The sequence below is a fragment of the Lissotriton vulgaris genome, chromosome 7, assembly GCF_964263255.1.
Source record: "Lissotriton vulgaris chromosome 7, aLisVul1.2, whole genome shotgun sequence".
Taxonomy (NCBI): Eukaryota; Metazoa; Chordata; class Amphibia; order Caudata; family Salamandridae; genus Lissotriton; species Lissotriton vulgaris.
In genome coordinates, this window is record NC_141695.1 from 357,297,762 (window position 1) to 357,314,157 (window position 16,396).

The 16,396-nt window shown below is 46.0% G+C and overlaps 1 protein-coding gene across 3 annotated transcripts in view; it reads left to right on the forward strand.

The window, feature by feature from the left end:
* LOC147701580 (transcriptional enhancer factor TEF-1-like) overlaps positions 1 to 16,396 on the forward strand; it is a 199,095-nt gene that overhangs the window by 143,472 nt on the left and 39,227 nt on the right. For all 3 annotated transcript variants that reach the window (XM_086930239.1, XM_086930240.1, XM_086930241.1), the window contains exons 6-7: positions 10,608 to 10,742; positions 11,214 to 11,272. In XM_086930239.1, the coding sequence (XP_086786365.1) occupies positions 10,608 to 10,742; positions 11,214 to 11,272 (194 nt within the window). The remainder of the gene's footprint in view (positions 1 to 10,607; positions 10,743 to 11,213; positions 11,273 to 16,396) is intronic.

The window sequence follows — 16,396 nt, forward strand, 5'->3', positions numbered from 1 at the left end:
AAAACCTTCACTGGCTCCCCGTCAATAAGAGGATAACATTCCGCCTCCTAACCCACGCACACAAAGCACTTTACGAACTTGGACCCGAATGCCTCAACACACGACTTTCATTCTACACCCCCTCCCGCCAGCTACGGTCTTCCAACCAAGCCCTTGCGCTGTCCCTCGCATTAACAAATCCACCATGGGAGGAAGATCCTTCTCATACCTGGCAGCTAAAACCTGGAACTCACTTCCCATTCACCTCCGCCTCACTCAGCACCATCTAGCATTCAGAAAGCTACTTAAAACCTGGATATTCGACAAGTAATTCCCCACCCTTCCTCAAGCGCCTTGAGACCCTCTGGGTATGTAGCGCGCTATATAAAATACCAACTTGAACTTGAAACTTGAACTTGAGATGAGCTCATTCTGGTCAAGGTGGTTTGTGGATTCATGCAAGATGTCCTAAGCTAGTTACTTGACACATCCCGCACGGCGCAGGAATGGGCAAAGAAGAGAAAGCAGTATAAAGGAGGGGACCCTGGTTTAGGATGGACGGGACGGTGATTCTGCCTCAAGCTACTAGACACCTATTGTTTTGGGGCATGGTCCTCTGCAGCTTGTGTTCTCAGCTCTCCTAACCCTGCTACTACTTTAAGAATGGTTTAGCTCAGAGTAAATGAAAGAGGTTGGTGAACTTGAGCCAGGAAGAAAGAAAGATGCATGGTACAATCGGCCTGCACTTTTTTGAAATAACCTAATAATCACTTTTTTGTTCCTTGGCCTCGAGTTTCTAATGTGAGAGAGACATCACAGACTAGGGAGCATCATTTCCCTATTTACTTGTTCCTTGCATTTTTTATGTTTATCCTGCTGTGTCGACCTGTGCACCTCTATCCGTCCCTCATTCCCTAACGCATGTGTCCTCACTCAACCTTCTTCTTCCTTTCTCTCATTCACTATGTAATGCACACTACCTTTCACAACTGCATCCCTCTACCTTCCTCTTATTGTGTCAATAAACCCTCTTATCTCCTCTTTGTTCCCTCGTTGTCATGTGTTAAAAGATCCGTAAATGGCCATTTGTAGTTATAAAGTGTAATTCATTCTTGCCTTTCAGTAAAAAATGTTTTAATTTATTTTATTCCCTCTCTCAACCCTCCATCCCGATCCCCTCCCTTCACCCTTACCCTCTCTCCCTTCCTCAACTCTCTATCCTTTATCACATTCTTCACAACCCTTCTGTCCCTTCAACTACTTTCCTTCACCCTTACGACTCCTTCTCTCTGCCCCACTGTCTTTTTAATGACACTCAATCTCTTAATACCATTCTGAATTAATATCATTCATTGCTGAACTTTTTTGCTCCAATTTATTCTTCCCTTTTTTCTCCCCCCTCAACATTTCCTCTCTCCGTCATTCTGTCTTACCTTCAATGACGCTTCTGTGACCCACTTCAAACACTCCCCTTTTCTTTTCTACCCTTTCCTCTTTTTTCTTCTAACATTGCTTCTTTCCTTTTCTATCACTTTTCATCCGTTTCCACTTTATATTAATCCTTCCACTCTTCATCCATTTTTCCTTCTCAAACCATTCCACTCTTCTCCATCCTTTCTCATCTTACATTTCTTTCCAATTCCCTCTCCACCTCTACCTCTTTCTTTTGTTTCTTTGCCTCTTTTCTTGCCCCCTTTTTATGCCTTTCCCCTTCTTTTCATCCTTATTTCCTTGCTTTTGCCTTGATCCCACCTTCGCTTTTACCCACTCCTCCCATTTACCCACTCCTCCCATTGTTGCTTTACTCTGATTCTTCTCTGGTCTTCAACCCCTCTCTCCTTTCTTCTTCTTTCCTTCTACCTTGGTGTCCCATTTATCCTTTTCCACCCCTTCCTCCCTCCCACCGCCACCTTTTCCTCCCTCCATCCTGGATGGTAACTTTCCTGTTCTCCACCCTGGTTGACAATGCCATTGTTTCCAGGCTATGAACGTGGTAAGTTGATGTATCGGACTCATTTCAATGTATTTTACTCTTTTCCCCACTATCCCTTACCCAGTGTGACTCCAGTCCCTTGAAAAAGTAATTTATATTGTACCACCACCTGTTTAATTCTGATTGCGGAGACAAGAGTGCAAAAGATGTGCCAGGCTGGGATTAGTGTGTGCTATGCCCAACCCTCTTTGGAGGGATTTTGAGTGTGTGTGTATATGTATGTATATATATGTGTGTATATATATATATATATATATATATATATATATATATATATATATATATATATATATATATATATATATATATATATATTTAAATAGCTAATGAGTGCAAAGATGATATGTAAAGGGTATGTTTGAGGCGAGTGTGCAAGAATCCTACATCCATGTATATGTTTGTAATGCATGGGTCTTATGTGATCTATGTTAATAAAGTGTGGTTGCCACCATAAAAGGGTATCCTTGTGCTACAAATGTAGTAGATTTTGAGATTGAGTGTATACTAGGAACATGGCCAAGTTTAATAAACCCAAAACTGGTAAATAGCACTGTTTCGAGAAGTTTCCTCATGAATTAAAAGTGGTTTTCAACCCCTTTCAGGGGAGTAGGGAGAGTATTTCAGTGTTTCGCTGCCAACACACCAAAGGAACGTACCCTACAGCATGCATTTTTGCAAGAGGGAACAATCATATTGGAATGGGAAGCTAAACTCAGAAATCAGACTGGGATATATCACTGGACTTTGTCTTGTAAGTAGGCAGGACATGCATCCTTACAGGGTGGGAAGAGGCATTGGCTTAAGAAGGAATGGCCTTTGTGGAGGAATCAGTCATTTGGCCATCTGTTTGAGGAGCTCTAAGTATGTGCAAACTCTTGTGGATTAAAGGACAAATCGAAGGCACATAAAACGTTTGTAGGAACCTGTTTGAGTCCGTGTATACCAATACTTTAGAAGTTGTACTCCAGATCTTCCTGGGGTAAAAGAGAGTTCAGCAACAGTTTTAATAGACATTTGGCAAAATGTATGCAGTATGTTTGCGATTGATTGATAATGCTATTTCTAAAAGGCTCGAATAGCCAAAGATGTCCTGGCGCCAGTGTAGTGTGCTTATCACGCAAGCATTGTGTTACAACTATTCTTCTTTGAGTCTTTCTTTAGTAGAGTTCTCTTCCACTGACATTCTGTGTTTCATGCGGTTGGAGCAATGCAGTCAATTATGCATTGGTGGAGGTAGCTGATGTAAGAAGAGATCAGCCACGCTTTGCAAGAGCTGACACAAAGCTCAGAATTGAACACAAACTATATCTGAGTCCTGAAGCAAACTTTCAAGCTAGGGAAAGATCATCTAGAGTTAAACGCCCTGTTAGTATAGATATAGAAGAACTTTCAGAAACTGAAAACGTTGGTAGTGGAATGACCGGAAAGAGGTAGACCGTTCCATAGAGTGATGGAGTTCATGTAGAAGGCACGACTGTGAGTGGCTGTGTAGGAGTCCTAGTAGAGGGGCTGTTGAAAGAGTGTGTGAAGGGTGTATACCCTGTTTGAATTAAGAGGAAAAGTGTCAAGGAGCTCTATGTTAAAGAAGGAAATACGTTAGTAGAGTCAGCACAAGGTGATCTCTTGGTATCTGTAGCAATGGTAGTGATAGTCTGAAGCAGCAAAATCTGGAGACACAAGTGAGTGTAGACTGAATGTGTGCATGTAATGAAGCCCGGCATGCAAGATAAGGCGGTGGTGATTCTAGTGCCACATGCTCAACTTGTGAGGGCAGCAGGTGCAGGAAGGGGCATACATGAGGTAAACACATGAACCTGTGGCATGAGCCTTTTTTGTGGGAGACGAGTTCTTGGAATTACTCTCTTGTCCCTTCCTGCTCTGGACAAGTGTTCCAGTGCAGCTTCTCAGTTGTGGGACATTCTGATAGTAGCCCGTGCTCCATCTGAGACATGAGATTATAGATCCCGCCCCACTGTGCAGCTGTTCTACATAAATAATGCCTTAGAAAGTGTACATTGGGGGTTTGCACTGGTGGGTGTTCTACTTGTAGGATAATGTACATCAAAGAGCATGCTGTCCCTTTTGCTGAGGGGCATGCACATGAAACTGCGATGCTGCTGAAAGCGGCAACACTATAGGCTAACGTAGAAGAAAGTGTGTAGAGAAAAGGCTGATCTAATGTGGGGTGGGTATATACGTAAAGCAATGGGTAGGAAGGTGAGTCATGGGGGGATTCTGGTCAGTATTGGGTTGAGTTGATTAATACCTAGGTTTTGCTGTTTTTTGGAACATTTGCAGTGTGTCTTTATTACTGCTGCCAGCGGTCAACCTTTCCTTTTTTGATTTGCTAAGTAGATGTATATCCCTCAACTTGGGAGTAGCTGTAGGAGAATTTTATTCCACATAGCTTAGAAAATCTACCATTTCAATTTGTTTCTTATTGAGTGAGTGACCTTTTGTGAGAAGGGAGAACCCCTCGAATCGAAACGACTGCCTTGATGGAGAGGGGACTGGTGTGTTGTATTGAAAAGCAGCCACAGCTAAGCCAGTTCACATGGTGGAAGTATTAGCCTTGCATAGGAGTGTTGTGCCTGGTAAATTGCCTGTGTTACACCTAGCTAAGGTTACTTAATTTAACAGGCATATGAAAAACCAATAGCTTGCACTTTTTAAAAGCATTCGCTGACTTGTTCGCTTTGCCAGTGCTTGTTGCTGACGCTTAACAGCATTAAGAAAAAATGAAATCCAAAATGCCCACCGCAACATAATGAAGTAAGTGGGGAAGCAGCACACAGAACAAGAGCAAGAAACCACATGCAGTGCTGTAAGAAAAAAGAAAGTAAATACTTGAATGTAAGCAGTGGAAACGTACAAGCCATCCAGTCCGAGCAATGGTAAATAAGCTATGCTCCAAAGAAGGGACAAACACAAGAATACAGAAGAAAGCTATCGAATAACAAGCAAGCAATTGAGAGAGACAAGAAAACGAACCAGTTATGAGCTATGAGCTATGGGCTGACCCAAAGCACACTTGAAATTCTGGTATTGTTCACAATGTCTTTCAACGTCTGACAACTAAAAGCTACCTTTAGGCGTGACTAAAAAGGAGCCAATGCTGCTGTAAGATATCATCATGTGGAGTGTACAGTCGGTTATGTTTCGTGGTACATGGAATAGAACTGCATTTTGAAGTCTTTCTGTATTGGTAAAGTTGCCTTTGGTGTTTCATGGCTATGGTCCAAGTACTTTTTGCCTTGGGGGACAGCTCTGGAATGCAGCCAGTCTTGCCTCTACCTTCGGGGAAGAAGGAGTGGTGAACTGGTTTGGCCACACGGCTGAGGACCTGCCCACCGCCCCCCACGCACGCTGTGCCTCTGGCTCTCTGCCAAACCACGGACACATGCTATTATCTATCAGGAACAGGGAAACAGTAACAGCAGACTGACATGTATCATCCTTCCTTTAAACGTTGCCCTCAAGCCGGGCACTGGGGTGAAAACTAGCCTGCGCCGGTTGTGGTGACATCCCTGTTTCAGAGCCTCTATAAGTGAAACCAAATTTCTGTTCTTCAGGTTTGGTGATATTTCTGACACGACCATAAGTTGCTTTCTTTAGCAGTTCTGAATATTTTGTAACACGGAACTCTGCCGCTTCTCTCAATCTCCTTTTGAACTTCTATTGGTGTGCCTTTACAAGGCTGTCTCTGGATAGAAGCTGATTAGATCTACCATGCATGCATGCTCCTCGAAGCCATTAAGTACAAAAGTCTTGTATGTACCTAGCCTCTGGGGGTTGAGAGTCTGTATGTTGTAGACGCGAATACCCTTTCTTGGACAGATAATAGTAGTACAAAGATGTATAGTACGAGAGATTACGAGACCAGACATGTCCCCTCTTCCTGCGTGGACATATTGTTTTGGATGAGGCAAGCTCGAACATATCCATGGAAGCAGATGGTTGTTTTTGCACCTTCAAAACACTAGTCAAAACATCATTCATCATAGAATACAAGCTACTGGTGTCCGGTGGGCTGAAGTGTCAAATCTTGCTGAGCTTGGAATGCATGTATATGTTGGGGTTACATAACACATTCCCAGCTAAATTACAATAGACCACTTGCTACGTTGTTGAATACAATTGAGTATTGGCAAAACCATCAGAACTTGCCTATGGCTTTGCCAGTGCAGACCTCCTGACTTTGCCATTGCTTTCTTCCGATGCAGTTCAGTATTGGCAAAAAAAAGAAGTTACTGCTGATGGTGAACAGCATTGGCAAAAAAAAGTGCGGTGATGGGTAATCATGCAGAAGACTACAGAGAATCCATAATATTGCTGCTAAGCATGTAGAGTTCCCCTGCCTTAAGAGCCATACACTGTTACCATTTGCTAGAAGATCCACCCCTAACTGCTTTGTATTGCAAGTAAAGCATTGTATGGCAAAGGGCCACTATTCATCAGGAAGAAAATCAACAGATATATATATATATATATATAACAAAGGTATGTATTCTCAAGAGTGGCTCCCACCTCAAAATTCCTATGTACAAGAAAAAAAAAATCAATGGAACATCTTTATTTGTCCAAGCAGCCAAACTATGGAATTTGCTACCCACTAAAATAAGATGCTCTGACAACCATCTCAGCTTCGGGAGATTAGTCAAGAACTGTGTCCTCATGTAACGCAACTTGTGCTGGTGTAAAACGCTCTGATACCCGATGCCTTTGGTTCAACTTCGTGCTATATAAAACTTCGTAAAATTAATAAAAACAAAAAAAAAACGGGCTCTTTCCCACATGACCACTAGACTCGCAACACAAAAGTGTACCACAACAGCATACATGATAAATTATACTTCTCATCACTTCTGTATCATTGTGCACTGAACTATGCTTCCTGTGGCCTAAAGTTTCCGGGTGGTGCATCTCCCGCGGCTGGGAGGCCGCGTATATATCAAAGCTCCAAGGTTCCCACCTTGGGGCCACAGAGCTCCGAATCACGGAGTCTCAATGTGGAGGCATCCATGGAGGATTGACAAGCCGGATGTTCGAGTGGATGCCCATTTGTGGGCTTGAAACATTTCAGACAGTGGCACATAACTGAAGGACACACTACAAGACCCACAAACCAACGGAGACTCATTGGAGTTGCCCATTGGAGGGCACATATTTTTAAGTGGGAGGTGTGGCCTCTATGCCAAAATGACTGTTGCGCCTCTGAAGAGTGCAATGAGCATGAAACTCGTCCAGCGTGATTCGACAGGCATGCTGTAAACTGGATCCGCCCGCCATTCTGGCTTTTACCTCATGAAGGTTGCTGCAGTGGATGTCACAGTGCGTCTCCAACAGGTGGGAACTTTGGAGCTTTGATATATATATGTATGTATAAGTTAATTAAAAATAATTGGAAAAAAAATTGCATACTTCACCACAAGATAAATGTGCACTGCAGACAATGTAAATATTGAGGCTTCCATGTACATATGGGTATATATATATATATATATATATATATATATATATATATATACATACATACACCAGTAAGCATGAACAGACACTAAAAGTTTAATAGTGACTTTGGCTGCGAGAATACGCTATTAAGCTGAAGGTCACACTGTTTATTTAGAAAATGTATGCATTCTGGGGCTGGTGGTCGGAAAAACGGACCACATGACCACTTGGACTACATTAAATAGTGCACTCACCTGTGAGCAAGGCTTAAGGCTGAAACGCATAAGGATTACAAGTGTTTTTTTCATCTGCATTTCATGGCGAATAAATGTCAGCTTATCAGTAAGCCGGTGTTGGGCTCCTCTTTTTTCGTGGCACAACCGCAGTTTCCAGGATTTACATTCTGGAAACATGTGATGCACTTGCACTTTAAATTTGGGGCAGTCATTGCGCATGATCAGGTGATCAAGGCAGCTTGGACGGCCGAAACGCGTCTTGACAGAAATGTGAGAAGAAATAAAATAATGCTGACATCTAGAGTTGATCTACGCCCGTGATTCTGCGTTCAGGCGGTGTTTTCGCGAGTTGCAGTTGATAGACAAATACTACATTTGCTGATTCTCTCATTTGTTTTTTCTAATCATTTCTCTTTCAAAGTCTTTTTCTGCAAAAAAAGTAGAAAACATTAGTTTCTTCAGAAAAAATATTTCAAAAGTTGTTTTTAAGAAGGTCCATTCTGGTGGTGTGTAACAAATCTAAGATTATGAATCTAGGAGGAAGAACCTTGCTAGGGGGCTATTCTTACAGATATGTATTTTTTATTACCAGTACCAACAACTGCTTACAAGAAATGTTGAGCACCATAGCAAACTACACAAATATCGCACCATTTTCATTCCAGCCACAAACACCACATCTGTCGAGAGGTTGTCAAATGATATTGCGTGCCTGATAAAACAGGCATGGTAAATTAACATTTCTCCTTCATATGTAGTAAATAATCCAATAACATAACTCAGATAGATAAATACACAGATAACTGGAAGTAGGTATGCAATTATCCACAGAGGGTTAGCTGCTATACGCAATACATTCGCCCTCTTCAAAACTTCCAGAGCCACTAGACTCAACTTGTATTTTGACTTAATAACACATTGTGAAAACAGATGATGTCCAGTCTTTATTTTATTTTCTGCTCTCCTTTGTGTACTGTCGTATAATGATTGCTTGGGTGCCGATGCTAGACCTAGGCAATGGGTTGCGTTGGTGAATTGCTTGTGAAATGCAATCTGAGTCTTCTATTGGTTTGCATGGACCTTTAAGCCCAAATCATTTGGTTCATATAACCTAATTTAGTGACCACTGTTCATATCCTCCATGCTTGTCTCTAAGCTAGGGGCTATTTTACAACATCATCCGTGTCCAGACACGTATTTCGTAATTGACACATTTGCATCACTCAGCTATGTTTTAAACTATTCAAATGATGGACCCCACGTCTTTTGAAACACCCACCCGTGTTGGTGATGTAAACTACAAGCTTTTGTTCAGTAACTTCATTCGTACTTGAGGGGAGGCCTGAAGAGGACCCGGAAGCGCCTGCATACATCGGAAACACAAGTGTTACTAGCGCTGGGCAGGTTAAAGTTAGGATTACCCCAAGGGAGTCAAGTCTTTCTCAGACTGACACATCGTAGAAACTCTTTTCTCTTCAAAGCTCCTTGCCTTCACAATTAAATAGCTTTAAACATCTGAGGCTCCTCCCCCCTTAGGCTTGGAACTTGTCAGTTTCTAATGGCAAGGCTTTGCAGCAAGCCCCCCCACCCCCCCTTTTTTTAAGGAAGTATTGCTCCACGATATTGTCCTGTTCTGCAGTTGTTGTATTGTGTGCTGTATACAGTGGTGGCTTCTGTAGAGCTCCAGACCCTGGAAAGGTATGGATTCATTTTGTGGTGTTGGAATGGTGAACCATTTGCCAATACAGATTTTAGGGGTATGTTCCAGTATGTGTGCGCTCCTGTTTGCTTGAGACTAGTAATTTGACTTTGGTATTTTTTATTAAAATGTACAAACATTTTCCCGGTTAGGTGATAATCATTGGTACTGGTTGGCAGGCTTTCAGCACAATAAAAACAATGACTACCCCCTCAGCAAAGGTGTGAGCGAGGCCGGAAGCCTGGCCAATCTGAGGATGCAAATCTGTGTTAAAATTAACAACATATGTAAAGGATCGAATCCGTCATTTCCTTGAAAAGAAAAGATTGTGTGGTCCATTACTTTCACTATAATTACCGATCACTGTTATCTTAGTCATGTGTTTTTGACTGAGAGGCAAATCTCTCCTTATATTGGCCATCTTCAGCAATTGTGCGACGTCTTTGACTATAAATAACCGCCAATTACTGCCAGTAATGATTAAAATGAATTATGTGTTTATAGTTGGATTAGATTCCAGTTTTGTATATTTTTCTTATTTCATTTGAATTTGTAATTTGCTTTTAAAGTTGTGAGCCAACGCAGACCGATTTCAGACATTGTTTCGGCTGCCTTCACCTTTCGACTTCCATAGAGTGTTTCTGCCTTTATTTGCTTTTGTGGTCAAACTACACCTTCAGTACTTTAGAGGATTGTGGTGAGAAACGTCACGACATTTGCCTATTGTTGAGGGAAGAGGAAAGCTGAACACATCTGCGTATGTTTTCAAAGTTTCAAAACCTCATTACTTGAAAACGAAATATTCAAATTCAGTGAGAAAAAAAGCAAATGACAACAGTGTGCAGGTAGTACCTAGTTCGTCGATGTAGTAATGTCCTGTTGTCTTGCTAAGTAGCACTGAAGCTTTAACAACTAGTTATGATAACAAAGAAGAGACAATATATCGTGTCCATTGTGTACTGCCCTGACATCACTCCGATTACTGCAAGTCCTCCACAGAGTTCATAGAAACGATGGGAAAGAGTTTGAGCTCCACTTATTCAGTGCAGTGTGGTTCTCTGTGGCATGAGGTGAAACTTGTCTGTGAAAAAGATTGCCCCCTGTTCATTGACCCAACTGTGAAGTGTATGTTGATGAATGGCCCTTGTGTTTGCAGTGCACCCTCACACAGTCCCACCTACGTGCTCTTGGCTCACATGTTGTCTTGGGTCAGTACAACAAATGTCTTCTTTTTTCTACCGTGTCCTAGGACCAAGTGGCAAAGGATAAAGCACTCCAAAGCATGGCTGCCATGTCCTCGGCACAGCTCATTTCTGCCACTGCTATCCAGAGCAAGCTGGGGATGTCCAGTATCTCTCAGTCCCCATTTGCGCCTGCCCCCGGGGTGAGTACTGACTTAACTTTCTATTCCAGTGTGCACATGCGCACTCGGTTCCTGTACCAGGTTGGTCCCATGGGAGTGCTAACTCTGGATAAAACAGGGCTTCTGAAGCCACAGAAAGACAGAGGAGGACTGCAGGGAAAATTGTACCAGAAGCGCACCTTGTAATCACAATCAAAGACGCATCTTCAGCATATAATGTCACTTGTAGATAGGAATGGGATCAGTTGTGGTTGGATGTGCCCACATTTCCTTTTGCACAAGCTGAGAGTGAGTTATAGACTGCATTGCTTGTAGCCCAAGTGTGCGTTTATTAGCAAGGACCATTCTATGAACGCAGGTGGTGCATAGGCTACTAAATTGTTTGCTATTTCCCACTCTTCTCGTTCTCTGCCTCTGCTTTTATTAATGGCTGTCTTTTGCAGTCAACGCATTATTGATTTAATGTTTCATCTTTCCTGTTTTCATTTTCAGTCACCTGACTTTTTCCAGTTCTGGCCAGGAGGTGCTGGCCAAGCACGTCTAACACAAGAGTAAGTAACCTCTAAGCTGTTGACATGATATAAACACGCATACACTTGTGGTTTAGATATGATTGATATATTTGGGTCTTTACAGAGAAGAGCCAGTACATGCAAACCATCACTGCATTTCATGTCTTGAACTAGTTTGTATGTGGCTTGATCAGTAGGGAAAGATAATTAGATGCTAGCCTGTACGCCAATGTCATGCTTTCCTTTGCTAAATAATTCCAAAAATGGTTTCTGTGCCGGGCATGGGAAAGTATATTGTATTTTTCTGATATCAAACTTTGCCAATCAAAAACAGATTCCCCCATTGTCCCCAACATACATCCCTCGACCCTAGGGTCTTCAAAGAGTGTTCATTAAATCTCATGAGTTGCCAAAAAACATCTGATTGGCTCTCTCTATTCCTTCCTTCAAAATGCCTCACTATAGATCTTCCTTGCTTTCAGAATCTGGAGTCTGGGTGTCTAAGGATTTCCCATGCAAAAGCAGAGTATCATATTTTGTGTGTGGTAATTGATACCTTTCAGTATTTCCTTAAAATCAATTCAATCCCTCAAGTCGGTAGCCATTTTGTTTCTAACTTGAGGTTTGTGCTGGCATGTAATAAACTGTATCTGAAAGAGACACGTTAGTGATAGATTCCTTACCTTAGAATATCCCCAGGCGCCAGACTGGATCTGGAAAGTTTTGCTTAGCAGTACCCCTGTGCGTCAGTAGGTGGTGTTGTGCGGCTCCGCGTCCGTCGCTGGCATCGTAAGTGCCGAGATGACGTCACGGAGACTACTTAGGCGCCACCCATGTGCGCTGTCAGTTCTTTCTTTTTCTGCGCCGAAAGCGCAGATTCGGATTGAGCACGTACCTCTGTCATTTTTTGACTATATTTTTGAAGCTTTTTGTCTCCTTGTCTTGTATCCTGGTGCACGTAGGGATGCCCGGATTTAAGTCTTGTGGCGGACCCTCACGATGTGTGCCTCTACTGCCCGGAGACCGATCATGACTCCCAAGACTGTTGAGCCATGCCCCAAAGGCCTTACGCGAGCGGTGCCGGAAGTTGCTGGAGGTCTGGCATTCCTCTCACCGCCGCTCCCCGTCTAAGGGGCAGTTCACGGGTCTGCTCGCGGGACCGGAGCTGTCTCTCCTCGGGCTCTAAGTCTTCGCCTTCAGATTCCGGTAATTGACTCCATAAAAAGAAGTCGAAGAAGCGTGTTCGCTCTCCGAAGACCCCTGTCGCTACCCGGAGGCGGACGAGGGTGGCAGGGGCTCCACCCCTGCGGTTCCTTTGGAGCCAGGGAGTCTGCGGCCTACCCGCTTTACCCGGGTCCGTCGGCGACTCCTGAACAGATGCAAGAGTTTCTTGCTTCCATGGACTGCCTTTTCAGGCCCTGGCCTCCCGCCGGCGCTCCTTCGGGCCCGGGGTCCCGTGTCCGGATCCTGTTGGCCCGGCGGCGGCACCATAGGATCATGCGCCGCCGGCTCTGGCGCCACGGGCTCCGGCCCCGGCGCCACCCTGTGCTCTGGCCCCGGTGCCGCCCTTGGCTCCGCCATAGGTGCAGCACTGGGTGCCGTTTCTCCCACCCCTGTCCCGGTTCCTGGACCATTTCGTTCTGGCCTGGGATCCGAATTGGGATTCGGCCCCGGCCGTCGGCGTTTTCAGCGCCGTTCCCGACACCACTTGACCCTTCTCCGGCTTTGGCCCTGCCGCTGCAGCAGGCTCCATCTACACTGGAGCTGGACGAGGACTTGGACAGCTCCGAGGACCCCCTTGCTGGGCAGTGTGACTTCGAGCAGGATTGGGTGGACGACCTTGGCGATGCGGACAAACTTGATGTGTCTTCTGACCCGGGGTTTGCTTCCCCTCCTCCTACTATGGAGGAGGGTGCTTCCTACACCGTGGTGCTGCATCGGGCTGCAGAGGCTCTCAATCTCGACCTCCCTACAGTAGCCCTCAAAACCAATCTCCTTACGGAGGTGCTCCAGACGGCTTCTACAGCGTCGGAGCTGCTGCTTCCTTTCAATGAGGCCCTTACCGAAGTCCTCTTGGACACTTGGTTGCGGCCGGCCACGGGGGCACCAGTGGATAAAAACACGCCAGGCGTCACCGCCCAGCTCCTGGCGATTCTGCCTTCTTGACTACTCACCCTATGCTTGAGAGCCTGGTCATTCAGGCCTCGTCGTCGCAGAGTGCCTTCCCCACCTCTCCGCCAGACAAGGACTCTAAAAGGCTGGAACAATTTGGCAAGAGGTTGTTCTCCTCGGCCAGCTTTGGGCTGCTGTCAGTTAACACCAATTGCTTGTTGGGCCGTTACTCCCACGCAGTGTGGGATTCCTTGCCTCAGGTCTTGCCTCAGTGTTCTGAGAAGGCCCAGGCTGTCCTTTCCCAAGCCATCGCTGAAGGTAAGGATGCAGCTAAGTTTGCCATCAGATGTGGTTTAGACACCGCTGATTTCTTGGGCAGGGCAATTCCCATACCTGGTTGAGTTCAACTGGGTTGTCGCCAGATGTCCAGAGCTCGCTCATGGACATGCCCTTTGATGGCTCCTGTCCCTTTGGCGATAAGGCCTACAGTGCTCTGGAACGCTTTAGTGACTCGCGGGCCACGGCCATTCCATGGGCCTTTCTATGAAGAACCCTGCCACTCCTGGGTTTCGTTCTTTTCGTGGCCAGGGCAGAGGAACCCAGGCATGCTCCTTCAAGTAGCCTGTGCAGAACCAGCCTCAGCGCGGCCGCAGCTGTAGCTTCCGCAGGGATGGGCCAGCGTGCGTGCCAGTCCACCTCAACCCCTGCTGCTTCCAGCTCTAAAACTTCCTAATCTGAGCTTCAGGGAGCACCCCACGCCGGTGGGTGTCAGGGTCTGCCACCACCTCCACCACTGGCGTGAATTTACATCGGACAAGTGGGTGCTGCAGATAATCTGCCAAGGCTACTCGCTTCCCTTTCAGTCCCCACCTCCAGCCATGCCACCTCGGTACCACCGCATTTGGGGGGGATCATTTGGCTCTTCTTCCCCAGGAAGTCTTGGCCCTCCTGGCCAAGGGGGCCATAGAGTGCGTTCCCCTTCAGGAAGTAGGGAGTGGTTGTTATTCCCACTACTTTCTGTGCCTCATCTTGGACCTCCGGGATGTCAATCGCTTCATCCGGAAGGAGACGTTCTAGATGCTGACTCTGGCTCAGGTCCTGGCTGCCCTGGACCCTTGAGACTGGATGGTAGCGTTGGCCTTGCAGGACGCTTATTTTCATACCCCTGTCCTGCCGGCCCACCAGCGCTACCTGCGGTTCACGGTAGGCCAGGAGCATTTTCAGTTTGACGTGCTCCCTTTCGACCTTATCAGCACCCCTCTGGTGTTCACGAAAGTGATGGCGGTGGTCTCAGCTCATCTGCGCAGGTCAGGGGTGTCCGTCTTCCCCTACCTCGATGACTGGTTGTTGAAGGCGGGCTCGCCCCAAGCAGTCATCACCCACCTTCAGACTACGGCCGACCTCCTGCATTTGCTGGGGTTTTCCATCAACTTGCTGAAGTCGCACCTGAGTCATTCTCAGAAGCTCCCCTACACCGGAGCGGTTCTGGATTCAACACTGTTTCGTGTTTATCATCCCGAACAGCGAGTCTGGAATATTCAGGCTAAGAGTCCCGACTCCATAGCAACCTTCTGGAGCTGTGGGTGATCCGACTAGCACTGAAGGCATTCCTTCCCACTGTCTAGGGAAGTGTAGTGCAGGTGTTCACGGACAACACCACCTCCATGTGGTATTGCAACAAACAGGGCGGGTGGGGTCGTGGACCCTATGCCAGGAGGCTCTGCTCCTATGGACATGGCTGGAACGTCAAGACATTACCTTGGTGGTTCAACACCTGGCAGGTTCTCTGAACGTCAGGGCGGACAAACTCAGCCGCCGGTGCATGATGGATCACGAATGGCGTCTGAACTAGGACGTAGTGCAGGGTCTTATTCTGCAGTGGGGAGAGCCCTGGTTAGATCTATTCGCCACCGAAGAGCACGCCTAATGTCATCAGTTCTGCGTGTTGGAATTTCCAAGGCGCAGAACTGATGGCGACGCTTTTCATCTCGAGTGGAGCTGCGGTCTGTTGTACGCCTATACCACTTCTGCCCAGAGTGCTGAAGAAGATCAGGCGCGACCGGGCCCAAGTCATTCTTTTGGCTCCGGACTGGGCTTGAAGAGTATGGTATCCCGAGCTACTCCGTATGAGCATCGATCCGTATACCTCTTTGGGAGGATCTTCTGTCGCAGCAGCAGGGGACGTTCCTCCACCCGAACCTGTCCAGTCTCCACCTCCATGTGTGGAGATTGAGCAGCAGCAATTGACACCTTTTGATCTTCCTCCCGAAGTCTGTGATGTCATTCTGGCAGCCAGGTGTCCCTCCACTAAAACGGTATACGCCTGCCGATAGAACAAATTTGTGGCATGGTGCACAGCAAAGGCTGTGGATCCCCTTGCTACCCGTCTTTCTGAGGTTCTTCTGTTTCTTCTGTCTTTGGCCCAGCAGGGCTCTGCTCTGGGCACCATCAAAGGTTATCTTTCTGCCATCTCTGCCTTTCTAAGGCTTCCTGATCAGCCTTCTCTTTTTAAGTCCCTGGTTGTTAACAGTTTCCTCAAAGGCATTACACACACTTTTCCTCCCCTGCCTTTCATAATGCCTCAGTGGGACTTCATAATTGTCCTTTACGTCTGCTTACCTTAAAGACTGCTTTCCTGGTTGCTATCACCTCTGCCAGAAGAGTGAGTGAGCTCCAGGCTCTTTCTTCTAAACCTCCTTTCCTTTCTGTTCATCCGGAAAAGGTAGTTTTACGAACCCGTCCTTCTTTCTTGCCAAAGATTATTCTGCCCTTCCACATCGGGCAGACCATCTCTTTGCCCACCTTCTTTCCGCCACCGCATCCTGCAAGGGAAGAGGAGATGCTCCACAGTCTGGACCCAAAACGTGTGCTCTCTTTCTATCTGCAGCGTACACAACAGTCCCGGTTGGATGAACAGCTCTTTTTCGGCGATGTGGGCGCCAAAAAAGGTCCAGCTGTGCACAAACAGGCCATTTCCCGGTGGGTTGTTTTGTGCATCAAAGCATGTTACTCCTTCACCAAGAAGGAACCTCCTGTGGGGCTGCGTGCCCA